We start from the raw sequence: 12,587 nt of genomic DNA on the forward strand, positions 1-12,587 counted from the left end.
TACAGATTTTGATGATGATGATGATGATGATGATGATGATGATGATGATGATGATGATGATGATGATGATGATGATGACGACGACGACGACGACGACGACAATGAAGGCAACAATAATAATAACAGGGATGATGATGAGCAATATTCCCTCTAAGTTCTGGAGACTTCTGAGCAAAAAACTTACTTTGTGATCTGCTGGCATTAAAGTTGTGAGCTACTGCATAAATCAACTTGCTCTGGGGCCATTTTTCCTGCAGCAAGACAAAAATGTGTGAGCTGGAGGCTGAAAAACTGTGAGTTAGCTCACACTAACTCAGCTTAGAGGAAACACTGATGATGAGAGCCGTGAATGCAGAATTCTGTGTTTCTCTTCCCAGAATCTGAAGTGGACAAACCATACTGGAGCCATGAACTGACAATTCTTATTCCCATAAAAGTGACACTTGCAGATTCATGTCTCCTTATACTCCAACTTGATCGAAATGATAGTTCAGCTCCAAGTAATCCTTTCAACCCGTTTCGTCGTCTTATAGCAGTGATGCAATCAAAATCGTATGTAAAAAATGTCAATAAATGGCAGAAGTTATTTCATTTTCTCGTAGGACAGCTGCTTTTTGTAGTGAGTAGAGATGTATGCTAATAGTTTGAGCATTAAGAATCATGAGAGATGCACATGCCCTTAAAAGATAAATTTCTTAATCTATTTTGTGCCTTTCTCCTAAGGAGCTTACGCAGGCAAACAAGACTCTCTGCCCTCCTCCCTTTTGACCTCACTATAACCACATGAGCAAGAGAGACTAACCCATCTACTACAGCAGAGAAATTTAGTCTGAGACAAAACTTTGTAACCCTATGTTGTTATAATTGTAATTAAAAATACCATAAGTATCTGGAGGTAATACAATAATATGAGATTAGGGGACAACTGAGACTGCTTCATATTTCATCTAATTGTCTTGTCCCCAACTGTCTTTTATGGCTAAGGTCTCACCCTTCCTTTTAATGTCCACAGACTGAATGAGACATAATTTTCTCCTCAGTATGAAAGTGCCTATTGTTTCTCTGCAGGATCGTAGCTATGCTGAATCCATTTCCTTCTCAACCACTCACCTTCTATGTAAGTACTAATGGACTTCTCTTTGCTGAAGCTTCCCTTTCACCTCTGGGCCAGACAGGTCATTTCCTGAAATGCTCCTCACAGTCACTCCTACCACCATTATCCAGGGGACTTACTTTTTGATTCAAAACAAAATAAAACCTAAAGGTGCAGTTTGCTGTCAAATGCATTTCAGATGAAATCATATATATGTGTGTGTGTGTGTATAAATGTGTGTGTATATATGTGTGTATGTATGTGTGTGTGTATGAGTGTCAAGCAAGCAGATTTCAAAGTAACCAGTCCTTGAGTTGAAACAAAGTATGGTTTATTGATAATCCATATGCCTCTATTGAGCCAAGTATTGGAACTAATACAGAGTAGCAGTGGAATGCATATAGGTGTAGGGTTTTTACATACCCAAAGTGGCCTGATAGCTTATTACAATGGCAGTGCTGTAGGACTTCCTTACGCAGAGTTTTGGGGACATACAGTTTCCCTATGAAGAAAGGTTGAAACGCTTGGGGCTCTTTAGCTTGGAGAAACGTCAACTGCGGGGAGACATGATAGAGGTTTACAAGATAATGCATGGGATGGAGAAAGCAGAGAAAGAAGTACTTTTCTCCCTTTCTCACAATACAAGAACTCGTGGGCATTCGAAGAAATTGCTGAGCAGACAGGTTAAAACGGATAAAAAGAAGTACTTTTCACCCAAAGGGTGATTAACATGTAGAATTCACTGCCACAGGAGGTGGTGGCTGCCACAAGTATAGCCACCTTCAAGAGGGGTTTAGATAAAAATATGGAGCACAAGTCCATCGATGGCTATTAGCCACAGTGTGTGTGTATATATAAAAATTTTTGCCACTGTGTGACACAGAGTGTTGGACTGGATGGGCCGTTGGCCTGATCCAACATGGCTTCTCTTATGTTCTTATGTTCTTAATCGTAATGCCAAAACCATCTGGCCCCTTTCGTAAATCCTTCTGGCTTCCCTTCACCTTCGCGCTCTGCCTCCTCGATCAGTTTATTGCCCCCCCGCGGTTCTGGCGCCTTGTGATTTTTTCCCAGATCGGGTGGTTACAGCGCCCGCTATGGCGCTAGGAGGAATGATAGAGTCCACCACCTCCTCTCTTTGACTCTCGTGTTGGGGCAGCCTCGAGAGTGCATCAGCTAGAAAGTTTTTCGACCCAGGAATATGCTTGAGGGTGAAGTCAAACTTTCCGAAGAACCCGACCCACCGGATCTGTTTTTCGGTCAATTTCCTACATCCGGTAAACGCTTCTAGGTTCTTGTGGTCATTCCAGATCTCAAATGGTACCCTCGCTCCCTCAAGCCAGGACCACCATTTTTTCAATGCAAAAGCTACAGTGAACGCTTCCTTGTCCCTCACTGACCAGTTGCGCTGTCCTTATGAGAATTTTTTAGAGATATAGGTGCATGGTCTCAACCTCCCCTCTGAGTCTTTTTGCATTAATATGGCTCCTACGGCCACGTCGGAAGCATCACATTGGACCACGAAGGGCTTAAGCACATCGGGGTGGGCCAACACTGGTTCACTTGTAAATAAGCGTTTGAGCTGTTCGAAAGCTTTCTGGCAAGTGGGGGTCCAAGCTAGTTTTGCCCCTGGTTTTTTCGCTTTGGGTCCCTTCCCTTTAGTCTTTAACAAGTCCGTTAGGGGCAACATCACCTGGGTGAACCCCTGAACGAACCCCCTGTAGAAATTGGCGAACCCAATGAAAGATTGTACCTGTCTACGTGTTCTTGGGGGTTCCCAATCTAGCACTGCTTGTATTTTTGCGGGGTCCATCGCCAGTCCCTTCCCGGAGACACGAAACCCCAGGTAGTCGAACTCCGTCTGGTGGAACTCACTCTTCGACATTTTGGCATACAGTTTATGTTCATACAAGGTAGTGAGTACCTTCCTCACCAGTTGCACGTGGGAGGCCAGATCTTTTGAATAGATAATGATGTCATCCAGGTACACCACCACCCCCTTGTACAGGTACTCTCTCAAGACTTCATTTATGAAATTCATGAACACTCCCGGGGCCCCTTGCAATCCAAATGGCATTACTAGGTATTCAAACTGTCCCATCGGGGTGTTAAATGCGGTCTTCCACTCATCCCCTTCTTTGATTCGCACTCTAAAGTCGCATTCCTCAGGTCCAGTTTTGTGAAAATGGACCCCTCCGACACCATGCTTAACAAATCTTTGATCAAGGGGATGGGGTAGGCATTGGACATCGAAATCCCATTTATCTCGCGAAAAAAAGTGCAAAGTCTAAGGCTCCCATCCTTCTTTTTCCGGAACAGGACGGGTGCGGCGTGTGGAGAGGTGGCAGGTCTAATGAAGCCCCTTTTTAAATTCTTATCTATGAATTTTCTTAGCGCCGCTTTTTCTGCCCAACCCATAGAATACAGTTTGGCTTTGAGCAGCTCCTGGCCAGGGATTAGTTCAGTGGCGCAGTCGGTGCTCCGGTGCAAGGGGAGCTCGTTTGCCTCCTCCTCGCTAAACACCCTGCGCAAGTCCCGGTACTCGCGGGGAATGGATTGGACCTCTTCCACGGACACACACATCTTTTCATTTCTGGGCGGTGGATTAGGTCCCCAATCCCCCAGCCAATGATGGTGTGCGCACCTCTTGTCAATAAAGTCTATGGTTTGATCCTTCCCATTGTATGTCTGGCTGGTGCTTAGCTAACCATCCGACTCCCAGCACTATGTCAAAGGAGGAAGAGGGGGTAATTACAAAGACTTCAACGTCCCAATGGTTCCTTTCCCTGGGCCTCTTTTATGCAGGGCTCCCCTCGCATTATGGACCTGTCCATCTGCTCAAACTGGATCGGGTGGGGCAGGAGCTTTCAGATTAGTCCCAGAGCATCCACCAACTTTGGGGTGATAATTTCTCTTGTGCACCCAGAGTCAATTACGGCTCGGGCATGCATGAAGCGTTTGAGCTGCCGATTTAGCAAAGTCAATGGGACGAAAAATAGGGATCCAGTTATTCTCACCCGTAATGGTGCCGTTATATCCATGACCTGCCTCCCGGCACCCCTCAGTGCAGGTCGTTCTCGTTTCCCACCCGCTCGGGTCCCCACGACTCCTAACTCCTAACATTTCTTTGAGGGGGTGAACAAACATCTGGACAAAGGAGACCCGATAGATGTTGTTTACCTTGACTTCCAGAAAGCTTTTGATAAAGTTCCTCATCAAAGGCTCCTTAGAAAGCTTGAGAGTCATGGAGTAAAAGGACAGGTCCTCTTGTGGATAAAAAACTGGCTGAGTAATAGGAAGCAGAGAGTGAGTATAAATGGGCAGTCTTCGCAGTGGAGGACGGTAAGCAGTGGGGTGCCGCAGGGCTCGGTACTGGGTCCCATCCTCTTTAACTTGTTCATAAATGATTTAGAGTTGGGAGTGAGCAGTGAAGTGGCCAAATTTGCGGATGACACTAAATTGTTCAGGGTGGTGAGAACCAGAGAGGATTGTGAGGAACTCCAAAGGGATCTGTTGAGGCTGGGTGAGTGGGCGTCAACGTGGCAGATGCGGTTCAATGTGGCCAAGTGCAAAGTAATGCACATTGGGGCCAAGAATCCCAGCTACAAATACAAGTTGATGGGGTGTGAACTGGCAGAGACAGACCAAGAGAGAGATCTTGGGGTCATGGTAGATAATTCACTGAAAATGTCAAGACAGTGTGCGTTTGCAATAAAAAAGGCCAACGCCATGCTGGGAATTATTAGGAAGGGAATTGAAAACAAATCAGCCAGTATCATAATGCCTCTGTATAAATCGATGGTGCGGTCTCATTTGGAGTACTGTGTGCAGTTCTGGTCGCCGCACCTCAAAAAGGATATTATAGCATTGGAGAAAGTTCAGAAAAGGGCAACTAAAATGATTAAAGGGCTGGAACACCTTCCCTATGAAGAAAGGTTGAAACGCTTAGGGCTCTTTAGCTTGGAGAAACGTCGACTGAGGGGTGACATGATAGAAGTTTACAAGATAATGCATGGGATGGAGAAAGTAGAGAAAGAAGTACTTTTCTCCCTTTCTCACAATACAAGAACTCGTGGGCATTCGATGAAATTGCTGAGCAGACAGGTTAAAACGGATAAAAGGAAGTACTTCTTCACCCAAAGGGTGATTAACATGTGGAATTCACTGCCACAGGAGGTGGTGGCGTTCACAAGCATAGCCACCTTCAAGAAGGGGTTAGATAAAAATATGGAGCAGAGGTCCATCAGTGGCTATTAGCCACAGTGTGTGTTTGTGTATATATATATATATATATATATATATATATATATATATATATATATATATATATATATATATATATATATATATATATATATATATATATATATATATATATATATGGATCGGGGCGGCTCTGCGGTACTGATGTTATTAGACCTGTCGGCGGCATTTGATACAGTCGACCATCAGTTACTAAAGCGCCGCCTTGCCGACATAGGGGTTAGGGGGCTGGCCTTACAGTGGCTTTCCTCCTTCCTCTCCGATCGGGGACAAAGGGTGGCCATTGGGGGCGAGCGATCCCAGAGGCACACACTTGATTGTGGGGTGCCTCAGGGAGCAGTTCTCTCCCCAATGCTGTTTAACTTTTATATGCGCCCCCTTGCCCAGATTGTCCGGAGGTTTGGGCTGGGTTGCCATCAATATGCAGATGACACCCAGTTCTATCTACTAATGGACGGCCGGCCTGGCTCCGCCCCAGGGAACCTGGATCGGGCCTTGCAGGCTGTAGCGGCGTGGCTTAGATTGAGTGGGTTGAAGTTGAACCCAGCGAAGACAGAGGTCCTTTGCGTGGGTCGCGGCGCCCAGGGAGGGGAAATAGCTCTCCCAACCTTCGACGGCGCACCATTGGAACCAGTGCGCCAGGTAAAGAGTTTGGGTGTTTTACTGGAGCCTTCATTATCAATGGAGGCCCAGATAGCAGCCACTGCCAAGTCAGCATTCTTTCATCTGAAGCGGGCAAGGCAGTTGGCCCCCTTCCTGGAACGCCGCGACCTCGCAACAGTGATCCATGCAATGGTCACCTCAAGATTGGACTACTGTAATGCCCTCTACTTGGGGCTACCTCTGTGCCGGACTCGGAAGCTGCAGCTAGTGCAGAATGCGGCGGCCAGGCTGTTACTGGGGCTCCCGAAATGGGAGCACATACAGCCGGGGCTGCGCGGACTGCACTGGCTGCCGGTTATCTACCGAGTCCAGTACAAAGTGTTGGTTATTACCTTTAAAGCCCTATATGGCCGAGGACCTGCCTACCTAAGGGACCGTCTCTCCCCGTATGAACCCCAGAGGGCACTGAGGTCAGCAAGTAAAAACAAAATGACCATCCCTGGGCCGAGAGAGGCCAGGCTCCAAAGCACCAGGGTGCGAGCCTTTTCAGTTGCGGCACCTGCACTGTGGAACCAGCTCCCGGAGGAGGTGCGGGCCCTGCGGAACCTCGACCAGTTCCGCAGGGCCTGCAAGACTGCCCTTTTTAGACGCGCCTATAATGATACGGACTGCTGAGTTGCAATGAACGAAGAACCGCCATCTTTAACACCATTTAAACTGGCAGAATCAGCGCCAGAACAGCTATTACTGCCAGATATATATAATGTAATGTAAATTAAGTATTTTAATTGAATTAACGGGTTTTTATGTGTAATTTTAATTGTTAATCTAATGTTTTACTATTTATGTTAATATATTATTTACTGTTAGCCGCCCTGAGCCGCTTTGCGGGGAGGGCGGGGTAGAAATAAAATTTATTATTATTATTATTATATTATATATTTGGCCGCTGTGTGACACAGAATGTTGGACTGGATGGGCCATTGGCCTGATCTAACATGGCTTCTCTTATGTTCTTATGTTCTAACTCAGGTCGTCCAAATTATAGTATTCTCGTCTAGCACCATGGATGTCACAGTGCTCCCTTGACTTGATTCTTTGGGCTTGGTTGTTGTCTTCTTGGTCCCCGTCGCTGTTGGCTTTGGGGTAAGGGGGAGGCTCGACGTTTCTCCGGGCAGTTAGCCGCCAGATGACCCGGGTCGCCACAGCAGAAGCATTTACGACCCGTGGGGGTCTTGGTGGTTCCCCCTGGGGTTGATCCCTTCTTTGGCTCTGCTTTGCCCCCTGACCGAGCCTCATGTCCCCCTTTTCCCCCTTGCTGCAGTTGGCGTTAGAGAGCCACTCGCTTTATGTTGGTCCCCACTTCCCCGGCTAGTTGCACCCATCCCACTAGAGTTGTGGGGTGGGCTTGCTGAAGGGCCCGATCCAAGAGACTGGCATTCAGGCCCTGCTGGTAAGCCTCGATTTTCATCATCTCGCTCCATCCTCGGATTTTGGCGCACTGTGCCCTGATGTCAGCTGTGTATTCGCGAACCAATTTCAACCCCTGGTGATGGCCCGAGTTTCTTGAAGGGGGTCCTCATATTGGACCAGCAGGGCTTGTAGGAACCCAGCCACACTATCGAGTTCAGGGCCCCGCATCTTGTATAGGTTTACGTACCAGCGTCCGGCTGCCCCTTTCAGCTTGGAACCGAGGTAGTCCACCCGGGTAAAGTCATCTGGGAACGTGTTCCCCCAATAATGCATGTAGCTATTGGCTTGGATGGAGAAATATTCCATCTCTTCCAGATCACCGTCGAAGGTGGCATCTAGCTCCAGGCCTCTCCCGTAGTCTCATGGCCCAGGAAGCACTAGTACTGGTGCTGGGGCCACGGGCTAAGCTGGAACTGCCGGGACCACTGGTGGAGCCGCTCGTGGGGCTGGCGCTGCTGGTGGGGCTGGTGGTGCAGCTGGAGCGGGGGCTGGGGCTGGTGGGGCCCTCCCGAAGTCGAGCAGAAGCAGCCGGTCGATCTGCCTCTGCATCTCTCGTGGCATGAAGGTGGCGTTTGCTTGGATTTCATCCCGCAGTTCTCGACCCATGGCGGCCATCTCTCCACTCATGGTTTTTAGGATGCCTGGTTCTTTCGGGGGGCTCCCGTTCTCCTCCTCCGAGTCCGACCCATCGTGGCGGTCGTCATTTGGCCTCAGTTCTCCGCGCTCGTCATCGTCTCGAATGGGGCATTCGTCCCCATGTTCCCTGGGGTTCCCGGCTTTCTCCCCCTTCGTGGGTCTTGTCAGGAAGATCTTGTGGCGCGCCAGGGCTTCGTCCATCAGGGTGGTGGAGGTATGGGGCTCCCACCTTCGGGGTGTAATGAATAGCTCCTGGATGTGAAGTGGGGATCCACTTCCGCCGACTCTCCAGACCCCGATGATGTGCCAGGGGGGGAGTTTTTACTCCTGCTTTTTCAGAGGGTTCAGTAGGTTCTCTGTTATCCAGAACTTTTCCAGCCATCTGGCTTAAAAGTTGCCGGTGCAGATAAACTCTTATTAATGGATCAGTTCCAAAATGTCAAGCAAGCAGATTTAAAGGAACCAGTCCTTGAGTTGAAACAAAGTATGGTTTATTGATAATCCATGTGCCTCTATTGAGCCAAGTATTGGAACTGATACAGAGTACCAGTGGAATGCATACTTAAACATGGCACATCAAAGGTTCTCTAAACAAAGCTACAATTACTAAACAGTCCTGTATTCACATGTGAAAATTCGCACAGCCCTTTCCTTTATCTCCCTGCGGTTATTCTTCCTGGGCCCAGGCTTGGCCTGGGAACATGTCCCTGGAGGCGTTATATTCAAATAATAAATTCCTGCATTTGTTAGTAAAACCGAAAGGGGCACGCAGAGGCGCCAGCTAGTGTTCTACTTTGATGTGCCTTAGGTTAGTTCAGGTTAGTAACACTTTAAAGCATAGCAGTTACATTCAAATAAACATGGATAGTTACAGAAAGATAAAACATTGCTAGACAGACAGATGATAGATAGATAGATAGATAGATAGATAGATAGATAGATAGATAGATAGATAGATAGATAGATAGATAGATAGATAGATAGATAGATAGATAGATAGATAGATGATCCTGCATTGTATCAAAGGCTATAGCATCAAAATCACAGGAGCTCCACTTTACATTGCCTTGGACAGGCCACACCTGGACTACTCTGTGCAATTCTGGGAGCCTCACTTAAAAAAAAAATGGAGAGAATTGAGCAGGTGCAGGAGAGAGCAACGAGGATGATCAAGGGCCTGGACAAAGAAACCTATGAGGAAAGTCTGAGGGCCATGTGAATGTTCAATCTGGAAAAGAGGAGATTGCTCTCTTTAAATATTTGACAGGCTGTCCTTTAGAGCCTTTCCTGATATGCTGCTCACAGTCACTTCTACCACCATTATCCAGGGGACTTTCTAGGTGATTAAAAAAAGAGTTAGAAAGACTAAAGAAAGAGTTAGAAAAGAATTCAATATGAGCTTAGACTGGCCAAAGATGCTAAAAACAACAAAAAAGGATTCTTTTCTTATGTTCAGAGTAAGAAAAAGAGCAAGGACATGGTAGGCCCATTGCAAGGGCAGGAAAGTGAAATTGTAACAGGTAATGAAGAGAGGGCAGAACTGCTCAATTCCTACTTTTCCTCAGTCTTCCCTTCTGAGGGAGACAGTGCTCAACATGGCAAAAACAGAACATATAACAATGGTATGGAGTTGCAACTTAGGATCAGCATAGGGGTAGTACATAATCATCTAGTTTCTTTGAAGGGCCAGATGAATTGCATCAAAGGGTTCTAAAAGAGCTTGCAGATGTAATTTCTGAGCCTCTGGCTATTATTTTTGAGAATTCTTGGAGAACAGGAGAGGTGCCAGAAGATTGGAGGCGGGCAAATGTTCCCATCTTCAAGAAGGGGAGGATCTGGGTAACTACCAACCTGTCAGCTTGACATCTATACCTGGAAATGTTTTAGAACAAGTCATTAAACAGTCAGTCCTGGAACATTTAGAAAAGATGGCTGTGATTACTAAGAGCCACCATGGGTTTCTCAAGAACAAGTTATGTCAGACTAACCTGATCTTTTTTTTTTTGAGAAAGTGACTACCTTGCTGGATCAGGAGAATGCTATAGACATTGTTTATCTTGATTTCAGTAAGGCTTTTTATAAGGTTCCACATCCTATCTTTGGGGGTCGGGGGGGTCGGCTCCCTCTGGGTATCCTACCCCCCCCCAGGGAAAGTGTATGCGCAATACATAGCCTCTCCTCTCCCGGTGTAGTGAACGCCGCATGGTCACTGTCTGGCTATGCCTGGCAGATGGTCACTGCAATGGCCTCTCCTGCATTACTGCATCCGTAGCAACACCTTCTCGCTGGTCCCCCCTGTTTTTCACAGAGTTTCCTACGTCATGGTGCGACCAAATTGTCCGGCGGTATAACCGGATGGGCAGGCTGGGCCCACCAACCTCGCCAGCCTAAGAGAAGGAAAACTCTAACATCAAACCCGGGCAGATACAGCTCGTTAATGTAACACCTACCACCTGGAGGACTCGCTGCCGGCATCCCGGCTTACTGGGCCATGGCAGATGACCCCCAGGTGAAAGGGTGGAGCCAGTACCGCGCACACTGCGCTTCACCTAAAAAATTCCTCTGCGCAGGCCTGAAGGGCATATCCACATCACCCTTCTTAAATCTTCGTTCGCGAAGCCAAGCCGAGAGAGAGAGAGAGAGAGACATCCTATCTTTGTTGACAAATTGATAAAAGATGGTTTGGATCCTGTTACCATTAGGTGGATCTGTAACTGGCTGACAGATTGCACCCAAAGAGTGCTTGTGAATGGTTCCTCATCCTCTTAGAGAAGAGTGACAAGTGGAGTGCCTCAAGGATCTGTCCTGGAACCTGCTTTGTTCAACATCTTTTTAAATCATACAATAAGCATAACATTACTATAACCAATCAATACAGAGTAAAAGAATTACAACTGTTAAGCAAAGCATAATTAACAACTGTGCGGTCTAGGGGTCATATATGATGATGTTCAACATCTTTATAAATGATTTAGTTGAAGGAACAGAGTGCATGTTTATTAAATTTGGCGATGATACTAAATTGGGAGGGGTTGCAAATACAGTAGAAGAGATAAATAGGATACAGCAGGGGTGGCCAATGGTAGCTCTCCAGATTTTTTTTGCCTATAACTCCCATCAGCCCCAACCAGCATGGCCAATGGCTGGGGCTGTTGAGAGCTGTAGGCAAAAAACATCTGGAGAGCTACCGTTGGCAACCCCTGGAATACAGGATGATCTTGACAGGCTGGAAAACTCAGATAAAACCAATAAAATGAATTTTAGCAGTGATAAATGTTCTGCATTTATGTTGGAAATATCCAAATGCATGGTTATAGGATGGAGGAAACTTATCTTAGCAGTAGTATGTGCAAAAAGGATCTAGGGGTCTTAGTGGACCATATGCTGAATATGAGTCAACAGTGTGATGTGGTGGCTAAAAAGGCAAATGTAATTTTTGGCTGTATCAACAGTATAGTGTCCAGATCACATGAAGTGATGGTATTGCTTTACCTCTGCTCTGGTAAGACATTACCTGGAGTACCCACTCTTTCTGACCATCACATGGTGCTCATGGAAGTGGACAACTTGCTACACATAGATAAGTCCCCATCGTGGTACTTTAATAACTCTTTAGTAAACGATGAGGCTTTTTGTGCACAAATGGAAACAGAAATTCAACACTTTTTCGCCACTAATGAGGGTTCTGTTCAACATTACTTGACGGTATGGGAGGCTTTTAAAACAACGATAAGGGGAATAATTATCGCCTATTCTGCTGCAAAACAAAAGGAAAAACGCCGCACTGAGGCGAATCTTGAGTCCAGACTTCGGGCCCTATGGGATGCACAGTTTCAAAGCCCTTCAGAGGCGCAATTTAGGCAGATTCAGCAAATAAATTTTCAGCTCAATATGCTTAGGTCAAACAAGGTTGAACTTGCTTATGCATGTGTCAAACAACAGCAATGGGAATCCGGAGAGAGACAAGGTAGGGTTCTGGCATCCAAGTTTAAAACCCTGCAAGAGCAGAGATGGATCGCTCAAATTGTGGATCAAGATGATAAACCTCACGTCTCTTCTGCCGGGATTGCTGAATGCTTCCGTCAATTCTACCAGACCTTATATCAAGGACATACTTCGGTGGACCCGTCAGTTCAGGAATCTTTTTTGTGTCCTCTGGGTCTTCCACAGTTGTGTGAGGAAGCAAAAGAACTACTTGGGGCTCCACTGAGACTTGAGGAAGTGAAGGAGGCGATTCACGGACTTAAAGCTATTTCTTCGCCGGGCCCTGACGGGTTTTCTCCGATATGGTATATCCGGTTTGCAGAGAAACTTGCTCCGAAGTTGTTGGCTACATACCAAGCGATTTTTGATCAGGGTATGCCATCATGCTATTTTAATGAAGCCTGGATTACGTTAATTCCTAAGCCTGGGAAAGACCCACATCTCTGCGCCAGTTATCGCCCTATATCACTTTTAAATATTGACAACAAGATCTTGACGGCAATATTGGCTAAGCGTCTTCAAAAGGTCATCGCCT

The 12,587-nt window shown here is 46.5% G+C and overlaps 1 protein-coding gene across 1 annotated transcript in view; it reads left to right on the forward strand.

Annotated features, from left to right (window-relative positions):
* The window catches only part of LOC132569143 (autocrine proliferation repressor protein A-like), a 62,233-nt gene that overhangs the window by 10,390 nt on the left and 39,256 nt on the right, over positions 1-12,587 (forward strand). Inside the window, exons 2-3 of the mRNA XM_060235327.1 lie at positions 378-552; positions 1,069-1,117. Of these exons, the coding sequence (XP_060091310.1) occupies positions 378-552; positions 1,069-1,117 (224 nt within the window). The remainder of the gene's footprint in view (positions 1-377; positions 553-1,068; positions 1,118-12,587) is intronic.

Source organism: Heteronotia binoei, chromosome 3 (genome assembly GCF_032191835.1).
Source record: "Heteronotia binoei isolate CCM8104 ecotype False Entrance Well chromosome 3, APGP_CSIRO_Hbin_v1, whole genome shotgun sequence".
NCBI classification, from domain to species: Eukaryota; Metazoa; Chordata; class Lepidosauria; order Squamata; family Gekkonidae; genus Heteronotia; species Heteronotia binoei.